At 45.6% G+C, this 16,766-nt stretch overlaps 1 protein-coding gene across 2 annotated transcripts in view; it reads left to right on the top strand.

Annotated features, from left to right (window-relative positions):
• Positions 1-16,766, top strand: part of LRRC28 (leucine rich repeat containing 28) — a 431,942-nt gene that overhangs the window by 340,050 nt on the left and 75,126 nt on the right. For both annotated transcript variants that reach the window (XM_085644518.1, XM_085644516.1), the window contains 2 exons: positions 13,837-14,012; positions 16,216-16,375. In XM_085644518.1, the coding sequence (XP_085500644.1) occupies positions 13,837-14,012; positions 16,216-16,375 (336 nt within the window). The remainder of the gene's footprint in view (positions 1-13,836; positions 14,013-16,215; positions 16,376-16,766) is intronic.

The raw sequence follows: 16,766 nt of genomic DNA on the forward strand, positions 1-16,766 counted from the left end.
CTGCAAAACGAGGAAATGGGGGAGGTCCCATGTCATCTAAGGGAATTGGGAATCTATTCCTGTTTCTTTCTCGAAAGAAAAAAAAGGACCAAAGTATGAGTTCAGACCCATCTTAGACCTCCGTGTACTCGACAAGTACATCCGTCGAGAAAAATTCAGAATGCTGGCTCTGCACCATATCTACAATCAATCCTTTCACCACTGCAGAAACGCACAACGTCTAAGCTTTTATGTGTTGCATTTCTGAAAGCGGATCTCCCTCGGAGATGCCTTTTGCCAGGACTGGGGCCTGGGAAACCTGTACGCCTCCCTGCTACTACCTCTCCGCCAGAGAGTGCTGCAAATGATTAGGTAGGACCAGGTCCAAGTAATCCTAGTGGCTCCAGACTGGACGAGGAGAGTGCGGTACCCGAAACATTTGGCCATGAGCATTTGTTCTCCGATCCGGCTGCCCATTGAAAGGGCCTTTTGTCACAATAACAGGATAGTCTTTCACCCGATCTTGAACATCCTGCACCTCTATGCGTGGAGATTAAACAGTGAGTTGAAGGATTTAGATCGCTCTCCCAAAGTGATTAGTGTCATATTGACAACCAGGTATCCTTCCACCAAAACTGTATAGGCAGGACGCTGGGAGAAGTTTGTTGTCTTGTGTACCTCCCATAATATCCAACCCTTAAATGCAAAGCTGGCGTGCTTTCGGTTGTTCTGTCTTTCCTTAGCCCAGTGAGGCCTTGCAGTGGCAGCTTTTAAGGGATATCTTTTAGCCCTTTTATCCTTTCTACATTTGCTGGGTCAGCCATTTCTATTTAAATCACCTGTTGTGATGCGTTTCTTAAAATGGCTGATCCATATGTTTCCGCCAACACCTTTTGTGATGCTGCAATGGGACATTCATTTAGTTCTTATCTACCTAATGTGCAATCCTTTTAAAACGATGCATAGTTGCTTTCAGTGCCCGCAAGCCATAAAAATTGTGTTTCTCAACACCATAACATCTTCCAAGTGAGTGAGCGAACTCTGGGCCTTATCTATACAACAACCATATAGTCCCTTTTTCACAGGCAAGCTGGTCCTCGGGACAAAGGCAACTTTCCTGCCTAAGGTAGTCAAGCCCTTCCACATTGGACAGTCCTTTAGCTTGCCAGCTTCTTACTCACCATCTCACTGCTCTAAGGAGTAGGAATGGCTCCACGTCTTGAACCTAAGAGTGCCTTCAGTTTTTACATCGATTCTATGATCACTCTTTGTGGGCTTCTCTGGAACAAAAAGGGGGAGAGCAGTGCAAAAAGAACCATGTCTTGATGTATTGTCTTATATATCATAAAGCACCCCCCTGAAGGCTTGTACGCTCATTCCACCAAAGCAAAGGCTGCTACCACTGCACTGCGACGCAGTGTGTGAGTCCTAGATCTGCCAGGCCACCACCTAGTAGTCCCTCCATACATTTACAAAGCACTTCTGCCTGGTCATATACACTCCGAACAGCTCATAAGGAACATCCGGTAGTGACAATTGCGGACCAGGCATCATGCGCCATAATCAAAATTGTTCCCGTATCAACCCGTAACCACACTCCAATTGTGGGAAGAATCAGAAGCCAAACACACCTCAAGTGCCCCGAACCTACAAATAGAATTATCCCCACGGGTGAAACTCAACTCGAACAAAGACGCCTCGCGCATGCCATTGGAATTTATTTTTTGTTCATCATGTACACTGAAGGGGCAAAATGACCTCCTAAACATGGCAAACATCCCTCACCTTCTGCAACACTTTCCGACCATAAGCAATTATTAGAGCAGTTATTTTACCAGAATCCAATTTAATAGACTCCCTCTACTTCCAAACATCGAATCCACCATAATCATCTGGAGAACCTCGTTCATTGCAGCCCAAGTTCTTAGCAAAAAAGTGACCTTCGCACAGTGGGGCATTGACATATGCCCCGCAGTACCAGAAGAATATCCCCACATCTTGCCTAGCTGTAGACATCCGCCCAAGCGTTAACCCACTGCAAACGGCGCATCAGATCTCAAGCAGCAGAGGAATCTTCAGATTCAGTTGAGCCTTTTCAAGAGCTTGCGAGTACAGCACAGAGTTCAAGCGCCCTGGATCACTAAGTCAGATGCGGATTGGGGCTGGATTGCCACAGCGTTATCAGCCATGACAGATAATTGCTCCTAGTACTGAGTAAATACACGAATTTGGAGGCTGCATTTTTCAAGTCCAAGTTCACCATGATGTGCTGGAATGTCTCAGGCCTAAGGCAGATCTTAACTCCGAATATAGGGTCCGTAAATGTATCAAGGAGGCCGACCTTCTTTGCTTTCAGGAAGCATGGGTGCTGTCCTCGATGCAGATTGCAGGTTTTCTTGGGTTAAATAAACTGGGCTGGCAAAACAAACCCCAGGCAGCCTCGCAATCTATACAGCGACGAGCACAAATCTCCACACAACCATAGTTGATACGGAGTGTGCATCACTTTTGCCAGTCAAAGTCAAAGGGTGTAAACTCTATCGGAGGGCCAAACCAATTCTCTTAATCAACGTATATTTATTGTCTCACAGAAGTGGTAGTAATGTCGCGGTCTCGGCCTTGGTGAGGTGCTCACTTACTTAATTCACAGAGTCCCCTCACACGAGATTTTGATAACAGGATATTTTAACACTCACAACTTACACACCATGGTAGACCCGCATAACAAAAACTATGTCCATTCCACGGGGGAAATAATAGCAAGGCTCCAAATCCGCAAACTTCTTTGCAAACTATCCAAAATTGCAATAAAACAGTCAACACACACATAGAGGGGTATCCCGACGCTAGACTACTCCTTTGCAAGCACCCCGCTACTGGCCTCATGCACACCTTATATGGTCGTGTAAAGCTCGGAAAGTGACCATTGTGCAGCCTTAATACAGTTTGGCTTGGAGCATCTCATTTTTACCCAATTAAACATTGTATGTGCCTCTACAGGAGTGGAAAAAAGCATGCTGGTATGGAGTCTAAAGTGGAGAGACGCAAGCTTGGATCAATTTAACATCTGTAAAGAGGGACTGAAATAGTCATGCGCAAGCTCAGGTAACCTGCAACACAACAGAGCCTCAATTACATACTGGGCTTTTCGCACCAAGGAGGGGGAAAGAAACAATTACACATAAGTTAATAAACCCAGACCCAAGAATGCGCCACGGTTCATCATTGAACTAAAGAAAAGTAAAACAGCCCTAAATGCTGCCGCCAGAAGATGCAGCAAAGACCAAACAAATCGGGCGGCGCACCAGCAGCTGATCAAAATAAGGAAAGCTCACCGCATTCTGCTGTGGAACAGAAAAGCAACATTTGTTGAATGGTAATGGCTACACATACATTCCTTTCTAGTCTGAAACAAGATACGTTTCGGATATACTTTAATAAGCTAAACAACAAATCTGTTGTGGGAGGGAATGGCGTACCAAAGACAAAATGGGTTGAACATGTTCAGAAATAATCTACCAACGCTGATCCTTGGGTCAGCCATAAAGATGTTCACATGTGGAAGGACATGGAGAACGACAATGAGTAGCATTGGTCTGTGGTCTTTAACTGAGTTTTTGTTCACAAAAGCATTAAGTCCATGAGAGCCAACGGAGGGCCGGGCCCCAGTGACCTACCGAGCACATTGTTTAAAGCCAGACACAAAGTTCTGGGTGGAGTTGCTTACCCTCTTGTGCATGGCCTGCTTCCTATCTGCAGAGGTCCCACAATCTTGGGAGGGGTCTCTAAAAGGGTAGCATCGCCACTCCAAGGAACTATTAGCTAATTGTGTTACTAAACATCAAGGTCAAAGCCTACGCTAAAATTCTACTGCATGAACTTGAGATATGGGTGGCTGAAACACATATCATACCGTTAGATCAAACTGGCTTCAGACAAAACTTCTCTACCATGCATAATATTTTCGTATTGTCATATTTGGCGCACTGTGCCTCCCTCTCATCTGGGCTGCCCCTCTTTGCGTGTTACGTGGATTACTCTGCAACCTACGACTGCAACAAAATTTCGACCAACTTTGTTGAGTGGGGAATTCCCCCTACTGTCCTCAAAGTAATAAGAGCTCTATACTCTGATATGTGGGTCTGTGTCAAGATGGGCAAAGATAACTCCGCCACAAACGGAATCTTGACTACACGGGGAATAAAATAAGTGTGTCTGCTGCCCCCATGTTGTTCAATGTCTATATGGCCAATATTTTTCGCTCACTGACAAAGGCAAATACGATTCCATCCAAGATCTGCTCCAATAGGCTTCCTATGATCCAATATGTGGGCGATTTGCTTATCCTGGCCCACACAAAAATAGGCCTAAATTACGCCATCAATGAACTCCACATCTATAACATAGCGAACCAGCTGGTGACTGACTCAGAAAAAGTGATTATCTTTGGCAGTTGCAAGAATAAGTTGAAATTAAGATTGGGGCCAGGGAATCAAACCATCTCCCAAACATCCAGCTATAATTATCTTGGAGTTTGGTTTACAGACACAGGCAAGCCCAGTTTACACCTTAAACACATAACTAGGAAGGCCCAAGCTCTCACATTTGCTTTATGTAGATTAAATTCTCAACTATACTTGCCATCTGCAGACGCCATCCTGCGAGTTAAGCAAGCAAAGTTACTTCCAAACCTTTCTTATGCCCAACACGCCTATCTGGGGATATTTTCCCCTTAATTGAACAAGCTTCAGTGCAGCACCTATTGAAGGCTGTTCTCCTCCCAAAATGCATTCTCCGCTCCCTGCTCCGCCTGGAGTTTGGCCTGATAGGGCAGGACTGTGAATGCAAGGCCTCCTTTCTTAAATACTACCATTCTATTCAGCAGGCTAAACCAGACACCTTTAAAAAAAAATGTCCTCCAAGTGATCTTAACCAACTCGATCAATCCATGATTTCAATACCTTAGAAAGGCGGCCTTGAACAAAAACATTAACACCACAGTTCCCCATTCAAGCATAAAGTCCATTCTGAAGAAACAAGCTGCGACTTCGCTACCCTACCCACCATCTCTTTCGGCACCCCACTTATAAAATCATAAGGGAAATGAAACTGCAACCGTACTCTAAGGCAGCACTAAGCAAGGCAACCAGGCCTTGTATTTTAAGAGCTCAGCTCAAGCTCTGCCCATTAACAAGTCCCGTTCTCATCGGGCATCTACTCCTCGTATTAGCGCTTGCAGATTTTGTGTTTACAGGACAGTGGTAATGCTTCTTCTGCTAAGTTGATTCCCAGAGTTTTTAACTACACAACACACTTCATTAAAAACAGTGTTCATGAAGAATGGGGTATCCACTTGCAAGGACTTGCTAGAATTGTGTATGACCACTACTGTTCCCTTGTACTTGGCACACTTCCGGAAAGTTGTCAATATAAACTTAACCGCCATCAGGATGCAACGGCTCTGAACATTTTAACCGTAGTCAATGCGGTGTGGGACAGTTATTTTATATTTTTATCATGTCAATGTGAGCATGGCTGCGGCTGGAGTTGTTTTATATTGACTTGTACCACTTTGTGGCCTCTCTGTTTTTTTACATATATTTATTGGGACTTCATTTTGATACTTTGTTTTATTGTAACAATTTTAATTAATTGGCACAAATAAAATTATTCTATTCTCCTGCCTGGACAGCCAGGTCTGACAAGATTGGCACTTTCCCGATCTGCTCTGCAGGATTTGCTGGTAGGAGCCATTTCACAGACCTATTACTTGGGGCGGTACTTCTTGGTATCTATTCACAAGGTTAGGAATCTGCTGCTAGCAGTCTGTATCAGAAAAACAAGTTCCTTTATTTCTGGTAGAGACTCTAACCACAGATTCCTCACTAACCAACCCTCCTTTCATTTTTTTTGTAATGGATTTCTACAGTACATTAATAAGATTTCAATCTAGAGACCTGCACACAGGAGTATTATGATTTCTATGGACTAAACTTCAGTGGCACGAACCGAGATCGGAAAGAAACTGACCTCAGCCGCACAGAGGAGGTACATGTATATAGTGACCCTGACATCATATCCGGGGCGAGATGGGCCTGGCATGGAGCCGCATGATATCACTTGCTGAGCTAGGAGAGAATTGCTATCAAAATTCTCCAGACGCAGTCTAGCGCCTTGAGAAATTCACAAGGTGAGAAATGTGCATTTAGATAGTCTCTACCAGAAAGGCGTTACTCACAGTAAGTACCTTGTTCATTTTTCACATCCTTTAGTAAATAGCATAGTTGTGTCAAGGCTGCAAGGTGCAGGTGTTAATGCCCTTGTAGGCAATTCTAAACCACCCTGTTTTGGCTGCTGGCCGTGATTGTAGTAGGCTTTATTATATATTACTTAGAATATAGTGGTGCTTTCAGAGTATTAAATGTGGAGCAAGTGTGATTGTAATTTAGATATTTTAACATTGAAAATAAAGAGCTCTGCGTAGCTACCCCAGTACATTACGTACATATGGTTTTGGTAACAATAATGGGTAAAAATGTCATTTTTTTCATTCTCTTTATCCATATTCTTTATGTTCCCCACCCCATCAAGTCAGGTTTACCCTACCATTTTAACTTACAGGGAACTAATATGTTTTCCATGTTTTAATATTTTGAAACCTATTGAATTACATTGTGTTTGTCACGGATCACATCCCTTATCTGAAGACAGGCTGTGTGCTTAGCCAAGGTACAATAAATCAAGCAGATGGTTGACTTTAAGACATCTTCTTGGCTCAGGCTGATCGGAGCCTGACTTTGAGTCCTGCCTTGAGGAGACTGTAAAGTTCCTTGCAGATCTGATGTTTATGTTGATTTTTTAATTCCTGCAAACATAGTGGGGTGATGATGTCAGTGGTGGGGTGAAGTTGTTATAACCTGTATCTCGATGATCGTTCTAACCCTAGATAAACCTTGCGCACTCCTCGAAATATAATAAATATTTCTACTTCTGCACTTATGTGGAGCGGTTATCATGAATGATTTTGATTTAGTCCCCTTGCTGCTTTACTGATGTTTATGTATATCATGAGAGAGTGTCTCGATGATTTGCATATGACCAGGGCACAAGTCCTAAAAAAAAAAAAAAGAAGTGGGGGGCCTAATCTGGTTAGGCAGTATGCAAGTGACCTCACGACGTGCAACATCACAGCACGCAACATCACAGCACGCAACATCATGGCGCATGAGATCAGGGCGCACGTGACATCACACATGGCATCACAGGAATTGACATCATAGAAAGTGGCATCACAAGCCACTACTTTACAGGAGGCGGCATCACAAGAAGTGACATCAGATCTAAAGCCCTCACATATGTTTAACAAGTCTATCATGTGACGTTTGAGCGCATTGTGAGGATAATAGCACAGTGAGCCATGGAAGATGATATGTGACTTCTACACCTTGCAATCCCCCAGTTTTATGTAACACATCCTGTACATTCATTTACAAACTTATGTCATTTATTGTACATGTAATATGCATGTGTTGGTGTAAAGTGCTCTGGCACCCTGCATGGATGAGTAGGGCTATACGAGAAAAAATAGTGGTACTTAAATTATTTCAACGCCTCCTCAGAGGAAGTAAGCTCTATAATAATGGAATTTGCTTTGTGTAAATAGTGGGAAAGACCAACACATCTGACATTCTTACAGTGCATGCTTATCTCCTAAACAGGGACTGAACAAAGTGAAAAGCTGCCTCTCTTTAAAGTATGTGTGAAGTGCTAACAAGATGTGAGCCTGTTTCCCCTCCGCTTCATTTGCATCAGGTGTGAGGCTCCTGACTGCTCCCAGCCAAGAGACTCCAACAAAAGAAGGTCTGATGACCCCTCAAATTCAGCCTTTGTTATGGGCCCAACAGGGGTCTGAAATAAGAAAGTACCGCCCCTGCCTGCACGTTGTTGCTTGTTACAGATGGAAAGCAGACAACGTGCAGGCGCAGCTGAAAGTGTCCAGGTGTTTGCAAATTACACCAGGACGAGTTCAGCACATTATTCAGTGGGGCCCAAATTCTTGGCAGGGTGGACGGCGTTCACCCTGTGAAAAAAGTAGGTGGACGCCGTCCACCGGCGTGCACCCCCTACTCGTGCCCTGCTTATGACCTATATATGTCAATAAATATCCTTCCCCGGCGGCACTTTTGTGTCTCTTGTTGTTCCCCTAATAACAGGCAATTTCCAATTAGAGGTGGGGGAGTTGGGAGGGAGTTTGCCAGTGTCCAGAAGAGATTAGTCCCAACTTCCAGGCTGACACATTGATATGCTGGTATCGGAAAGATGGGGACGGATTCCATAGCCTCTCCCTGGGCCATGTCCCTGCTCTGGATATAGACACGGGGCTCAGGCAGGCCCGGACTGGCAATGCCGGGCACCGGGCAATCCCCCGGTAGGCTGCCAGGGGTGGGGGCCGGTTTTTGGGCCGGGGGCCGGTTTTTGGGCCGGGGGCCGGTTTTGTTGCTCACTGTTTGCTCTGTACTGTCTCTGCTGCGTGACTGCGTCTCCCTCGCTCGGTGCGGAAAAAAGCAAAATTTATGAACACAATTAATGAATTTAGTGCTGACTGTAGGTCAGTGCTGGATAAATAGCGCGGTGCGCTGAAGTCTCCACCGCCGCGTCTGCGCTGCCTGCTCTTAGTCGCAGACTCGCAGTTCACCCACCTTAGGGGGGTGGGGCGGGTGCGGCTGTTGGTGGTGAGTTGACACATGCGCATTGGAGCTCACGCAATAAAAAGTGCGCGTGATCCCCAGGTTCCAGAACGCAGGCTGCAGCAGAGACTGAGACCTTGACGAGTCGACCAGAGGCCCTCTCTCGCCACCCCATAATTTAATTTATTTATAGCCCCCTAGCCCCTGCCTGTCCCAGTGTGTCCCAGTGCCGCCCGCCGCCAAGTGAGTGTTGTTTTTGCATTTTTGCTAATTGCATTTTCAATCAGATAATGCACAGCAGTAGGAGCGCGGGGTCAACGGGTAGGGATCGACCTGGTATTCTCTGATTGTCGTGTTCACCGAGCTCAGGTTTGTGTATGTAAGTTACGTAACAGAGCAACAGGAGAATCCAGATCAGAGTCTGATCTGGATTTTCCTTTTGCTCTGTTACATAACTTACATACACAAACCTGAGCTCGGTGAACACGACATATGGGCAACTGCGTGCATTGTTCCGTCCTATGGTGTGGTGGCACTGTAGTGTCAGGGCAGTGTTCCTGGTGCGGGGGAGTCGCGACTCAAGACCGGGCTGGAGCGGGCCAGAAATTTCAAAAGCAAAAGGGGCCTAAGGAAGTAAGGGGCAAGGGGGCTACTACTAGGCACAGGGAGCGAGGTGGTGGCTGGCCTCAGGCCTGGCACTGCAGCCAGCACGGGTTTAGGATTATCGCCTACTGCCTGACACGCGACGCTGCTCCCTGACACTAAAAGCCGCAGGACTGGGTGACTGTCCAGCGCTGATTGACAGTCTAGTTCACGGTGCGATGTGCGTCCCCTGTCTCATTCCTCTCCTTTCTTTTATTTGCTCCCCTGTGAAATGGATCCAAAAAAAAAAACACTTTTGTTGGAAATGTCGTATTTTTCTGTTATTTTATTTCCAAGGTGCAGCTTCGGGAATAAAAGGTTAAAATATGATAAAATAACTAAATAAAGTAAGACAGAGTGGTAGCAAGCTGGCCAGATTGATTTTATTAACACCCAAACACATTAGCGTCACTTTTACAGAGTTTGCCAGTGAAGCGCTATTTTTGTTTTCTTGTCTTTGTTTTTCCTGGGCTTGCACCTAGTGCACCAATCCTGGAGGTGCTGCAATGTGTGGATTGGAGAAAAGAAATGTGTACTGCGGCTCTGCGTCCAGGGATGTGGTCTTTTTTACCCTACTACTGCTTACATTTTGTAAGGATATAAGCAATGGACGTTAAAATGGGTCCATTCAGGGCCTTGTTGTCATGTCCTCAACTTTTCAGGCAAAAGCACTCACTGATTTCTGAATAGTGAGTGTAAAAGCGCTAAGCTAACCATGTTGTTCCTGCTTACATTTCACATGGTTTGCTAATTTTGCATTCCCTTTGAGTGTTTGCTTTTCCAGGATGTTGTTACTATTTTTTGTAGGCCACATATTGCTCTTGTCTAGTGCGTCATTTAAATTGAGCCACATCCAGGTGTTTATAGCCGGCAACAATTGGGTTGTAATTGAAGGTAGTGTGAGTTTTTCTCAGTGGGGCAGTATGGTTTTCAGTGGGGGAGAGGATGTGGCACTATGGCCAGAGCTGCTGAATTTGGAACTGGTGAACCAGGTTCAGCCTTAATAACCAGTCCATTAGACCACTCTCCTGAGTGAGCACAACCCATGCTAGACCTTAGAAGGCTTCGCAAGACCTTAGAAACTCTGGTGTCTTAGCACCAGCAGGCGGATCCTAGCAGTGGCAAGTGTGGTTTAACCTTCAAGGCTTGTCCACCACAATCCATACTGAAGTTCACCTCCAGTCTTGCGGGCAGGCCTATGAAGCAGCACACCCTAGAACAGTGACTGTCATTGAGGTCACAGGACCCTTGAAGGGCCAGCTCTAGGGCAGTGCAACCGGTGTGACCGCACCGGGTGCTGACTTTGGGTGGAGGCATTATGTTTGCAAGTATATTAAGATTTTAAAAGCGCTTGCTGCCTCCTTCCTGGCCTCCAGCAATTTTCGGCATCAATAAAAATGGCATGATGAATCTGGTGTTGAATGTTCTTCCTAGAGAGAGATCTGCATATTGTTTAGTGGAAGTTTTGACTTATGGAAAGGTAGCTCAGAGTGTTAATGTGCCTGCTGCAAAGAACATGTACCATGCAGATCACAAAGTGCACATAATGTAAATAGGTCAGTGGGCTACTGCTTTTGTCAGAGAGATCCTATTGTTACTTGCAGTTAATAAGTTAAAATCCTAACATAGAACAGTGAGCTATTAATGCAAAGGGCACCACCAGTGCTAAGGCCGTCCCTGGCCTTGAGGGCAGTCTTCCTCACTGATCTGCCTGTGCCTGAGGCTGCGAGCAAGACTCCGGCTATGCTAGCAGGCTGCACCACTACCTACCAGGCCCGGTTCTAGAGGGTGGGCCAGGCCCACCAAACATGAGCCTCCTTAGCCCTCGCAGTCGCAGTGAATCTGCCACCGATGTACAACAACAATAAAAACTGTTAACTTGTGATTTACGATCCTGCTGCAGAGCAACCATTTGTCGGTTGGTAGTTCGTAAATGCAGATAAACTGAATTTTATGGGAATAGCTCAGTGGGTTACTACCTCTGTCACAGATATCCTTGTGTTACTTGCAGTTCAGAAGTTAACATAAGACAGTGACCAATGAACTGTCATAAAAAAACTGCATACAAACTTCGCTTTTTTGTGTTGTGATGTAGTTAGAACTTCTCCATTCTTTCATTATTCTAATGTTACTAATAAGAGTTTGTTTGGGCAGTTATACATTTTTATCAGTAAAGCCAACCCTGACCACTGGAGTACTCTTTAAATCCTGACTTTGTGCTTCTCCGAGTCCCGACCAAACCCCTGTAAAATATACTGCCCACCAGAATGGATGAAGTGATTTCTACACCTTGTAATCCTCATTAGCTTATGTGACATTTCGCGTAAACTGATTTTGATTTATTGTCTCTGTATAATGTGTGCTGCTGTTATGTAAAGTACTGTGACACCTTACACTGATATGAGTAGTGCTATACAACGAATGGAATGGGTATGAGAGGGGCAACGGAGAGATAAGGGGCACTAGTGGAGGGTGGCAGTGAGGGAATACCAGGAAGAGGTCATGGGGTGGGGGGAGCTACAGAGAGATGAAGGGTGTGGGTGGCAGACAGTGAGGGAGGGTGGCAGTGAGGGAGTCAGAGGAGGAGGTCCCGGGGTGGGGGGGAACTACAGAGAGCTGAGGGGCACTAGTGGAGAGTGGGAGTGAGGGAAACCGAGGTGGAGGTCATGAGGTGGGGGAACTACAGGAGAGATGAGGGGTACTAATGGAGGGTGGCAGTGAGGGAAGCCAACGAGGATGTCATGGGGCAGGGGGAACTACAGAGCGATGAGGGGCAATAGTGGAGGGTGGCAGTGAGGGAATCTTATGAGGAGGTGGGTCACAGGCTGGAAGGGAACTACAGAGAGATGAGGGGCACTGGTGGGGGTGGCAGTGAGGGAATCCGAGGAGGAGGTCACGGGGTAGGGGGGGAACTACAGACAGATGAGGGGCGCTGGTGGAGGGAGCGGTGAGGGAATCTGAGTAGGTCATGGGGTGGGGGGCTACAGAGAAATGAGGGGCACTAGTGGAGGATGGAAGTGAGGGAATCTGAGGAGGAGGTCATGGGGTGGGGGGGCTACAGAGAAATGAGGGGCACTAGTGGAGGATGGCAGTGAGGGAATCCGATGAGGGGGTCATGGGGTGGGGGGAAACTACGGAGTGATGAGGGGTGCTGGTGAAGGTTGGCAGTGAGGGAATCTGAGGAGGAGGTCATGGGGTGTGGGAGCTACGGAGAGATGAGGGGCACTGGTGGAGGGTGGTAGTTAGGGTGTCTGAGGAGGAGGCCATGAGGGGGAGTGGCTACGGAGAGATGCTTTATTTTAGCACTATTTACAAAACTCAGGATATAAAAATCATTTAATGTTTGCACATTGTCTTGTACACTTTTTACTCTGAACCTTTGCACAATTGTTTGAAGTTAAGTGCGTTTTTAAATGTCTTTATGCTATTTTATATGAAGAATAAATTGTTTATATTTATATTCATGTTTTGTGCTCGACATTTCATTTTTTAGTGTTCTCTGTAGGAATGTCTATGTTTTATGACTGTGTATCTTGGTGCTCCTTAAGGTAATCATTTACTATGCTTTAAAAGTTAATACAATCCAATATAATATGTAATGAAAAATGTGTTGAAAAATACTTTTTTTTTTTGGCCTTTCTGTCTCCCAAATTTCTTGTGTGGGGGGGACAAGTTCAACCCCCCCAAACTCCCCCTAATAGTGGTTGCTCACTGCGCTTGCTCGTTACACACCATGTGGGGGCTGGTCTCACTTTTATTTCTCTCTGATTTACTACTCGTGCCTATTTTTGGTGCTCTCTGAAAGAATGTCTATGGGTACATATGACTGGGTGGGTAACCTGGTGCTCTTGAAGGTCATCATCTACTATTTACTGTGGTTTGAAAGTTGATACAATTGAATATGTAATGAAAAATGTGCTGTAAAATTCACCATTTTGGTCGGTTGTTTTCCAAAATTTTCTTGGGGGGAGAACCCCCCCAAACCCCCCTAGTAGCGGTCGGGCTCGCTCGCTGCGCTCGCTCGCTACGCGCTGGACGGAGGCTGGTCTGCAAAATTTGACGGGGGCTGGTCTGCCAAATTTTGCCAGGGCTGATTTCAGTTCCCAGTCCGGCCCTGGGCTCAGGGAGGGGATAAATGCCGCTGTCAGTGCCTTCGGCGCTTTCTCAGCCACTCCCACTGCCTGAGCCAGTGTTTCTGGAGTTTGGGAGGGATGATGGTAAGATGTTAAGTCCAGCTCCTACCTTCTTTCCACCCAACATTCCACCCGCGTGAACAACCGAAAAATTAACCATGTGTTTGGGATTGTAATGGAAGGAACTAGGGTTTCCAATCTGTACTTCCGGTTTCATTTCACACCGCTGCTTCCTCTCCCAATCCTTCTCTCGTCCCCAGAAGCGCCGTGAAGGGAAGGACCTGTGTCTCTACATTTCAGTGGATAGGGAGGGTTCACTGTCTTTGATTGTTCTATTGTGAAGTCTGCATCTTGGCTAACGGCTTTGTGGATGTCTCTTTCGCCCCTCTCCCCAGCTGCGGCTCGCCTACTCGGGTTTCCGAAATGAAGCTGCTGTGTTTCTCCTCGGGGCAGCTGTCGGTGTTCCTCCCGGCAGAGGTTAAATCCATCGGCGCCAGCACGGATTATGTGCTGCCTTTGCAGGAGCTGGCAATGAGGACGGTGTATAATGCTTTTTACGTGTTTTTAAAAGGTAATTTCAGGCCAACTCTCTTCCGAAACTGAAGAGATGTGCTATAAAATATCAGATGTTTGCATATGTCATAGCAATGTACCTTTGCCAGGACATCTCTCCGAGATTAAAGCCTAATGATCCATTGAATGTAAATGTCCAGAGTCCAGTGCCCTCGCTGAGTGTCGTCTTTGAGTCTGATTGACAGGGGGGAGGCCTTTCACGGCCTGCCATAGAAGTAGAAAGTGTAAGAGACAAAACTGAGAATGTGATTTGCAAGTACCCGACCAATCTGTGGTGCTGCTCTTTGTCCAATGCCGGCTCTCTTCAGGCTTCCTCGTGAGTAGGCTCTGATGAAGCCATGGCCTCGTTAGTGCACCGCAGGAGACTTCTTGTGGTTCATGGAGCATCTGCCCACAGTGTGAATAGTTCAATTGCAATCCAACCTCTTTTGTACCAGTTATAATTGATCCCACCCCAGGAATGATGAATCTTAAGGTGTGATGCAGGCCTGGAAAGATCGTGAGAAGTAACTGTCCATTTCTTGTACTGTCAGTTTGTCAGTTTCTGCCCACCTGTAATGCAAGTCACGATTTTCAGCACTCATTGTTGTGCAAAAGAATAACTTGTGTATACTACTAAATACTGTGTTTGTGCATTTCTAAGTGCTGTAAAGATCAGATGGTATGATAACCCAATCTCTGAAGGATAAAAGGCTGAGTCTACCCTGCCGGTATTCAAACTTGCCACCTTAAATGTCCTAAATGCTTGGAGAACCTCAGGGCATTGCCAGTAAGTGTCGGGCAGTAGAGGGGCCAAGTTGGATTGAGAAGCGTGCTGCAGAAAGTGTTCGGTTGTTAATGCTAGGGTATAAATCCAAAACACATGGCTTGCATTTGATAACATTTTGTGCAAAATGCTGTGGTCCACAGCTTCACTGGCTTCATCTGCCATGTTGACATGTCTCTGCGTCGACAGGACATCCCTCCTGTATGAAGGAATGGGTGCTAATTAACTACAAGTAAAAAACAAAATTACACCTACAATATATCTTTTGATATTTGCCCAGTTGCCATGTTGAAATACAATCTATACTGACCTGAAGATAATTTTCTGGCAAATGGGAACAAAGGTAGCTGCACTATATTGTGACACTGAGGGCCGGCATTTCCTACTGTGAAAGGTTCTGATTTCTCCACAAATCCATGAGCAAAAGGAGCTGTTCCCAACAAGTGCACATATAACATTTCTGTTCTGTGGCCTACCTTTGGGTGTAGGTGTACATTTTAAAATGCCAGAGCTGATGTTCCTTCCCCCTGTTGCTGTCCAAGACCACCATCTCTTCCAGGTCAAGCACCATCTCCTGAAGATTTGAGAAAAACATTCCTTGGAGTGCAAAAGATGAGGTGTCCAATATTTTATAGTTATTGTTCCAGAACCCACTTGTCTGGTCTTCTCTTAACTCTCCGCCTTTTGTTGATTTTATTCACTAGTTCCCCAGTTGCCTCCACAGCATCCGAGTCTCCTGCAGTGTATGCCTAATCACTTTTATTTTACCTTTGTTGTAGCATGCTTTGATTAGAGTCAAACCTAGGTGCATCTTTTTTTAGAGCTTGCTTTCTGATAACGGTCTTGGGTGTAGTTACTGGGGCTGCAATCAGAGGAAGCATTTCAGGGCCTTTCCAAAGATGGAATAAGGTCTGATACTGGGTTAACTGTTATACTAGAGGCCATCAAAGCAAATGTTTCTGCAGCTAACTATATATGGATGCAGGTGTGGTTAGTCTTTGAAGGCTGCCTTATCCGAGGAATCTATTAGGTACACACGCAGTTTTTTTTGCAGAGGTAGACACAGGCAGTTTTAGAGGTGCATTTCCAAGTAAATCGTATGGTTTGACTTGCATTCTCCTCTGCCAGATACCAATGGAGCTTTGTAAGATGGGACCACAGATGGCCCTTGCTGAAAGTTTATGATAAGTTTAATTAATGCATTTATACCATTTGAAGCAGTTTATTAATGTACAGGCAGGCTTGCATACGGGGCACTTGTATAAACCAGTTTCATGGTCAGGTTATTGTTGAGAATTCATTCTCAATTATCTGTAGGAAGCCGTTTTTATCAATAAAGTAATCTACCTTGTTTTTGGCGCATTAGCAATGTCTTGATATATTTCTTTAAAAGAGTTAACTACCTTGTAATGAATTTTTTTTCTGCTTTTTTCAGATTTGAACTTTCTTTCGCCAATCTCCTTACCCAGAAGCCTCCTGGAGCTGTTGCATTACCCCCTGGGGCACTGTCACCGCTGCAGCCAGCCCATGTTTACCATAGTCTACCCAAAGCTCTTTCCCCTGCGGGAGACTCCAATGGCGGGCCTTCACCAAGGGTAATTGCTGAGAAAATTAACTTGGGATTTGTAATCGTGCGCTCTGAGCTTTGTCTTTGATTTTGATGATCTTAAAGGCCAGAGCCTTGTCTTTTGCTTGTGCTGCCCCTGCGCCTTCTGGAGACATGACTAGTTTGCCTTAATTGAGGAGGTGGGTACGTAGTAGGGTATCAATGGCAACAGGACTTCAAAGCGCATAGCTTACTGATTAGTTATTGGAAACAGTCATTTATGCTGTCGAAGTCCCTAAGGCCTGCCTTTCTTCGCTGCACAGCGATAAGCACTGTTGTTAGAGGTTGTATATCCAGTTTCTGGTAAATGAGATGTGAAAATGCAGAGGATCACCAGGTGACCATTTTAGCACCAAGGGGAGAATTCCCTGCTCGTGAGT

This window comes from Triturus cristatus, chromosome 3_1 (assembly GCF_964204655.1).
Source record: "Triturus cristatus chromosome 3_1, aTriCri1.1, whole genome shotgun sequence".
Taxonomy (NCBI): domain Eukaryota; kingdom Metazoa; phylum Chordata; class Amphibia; order Caudata; family Salamandridae; genus Triturus; species Triturus cristatus.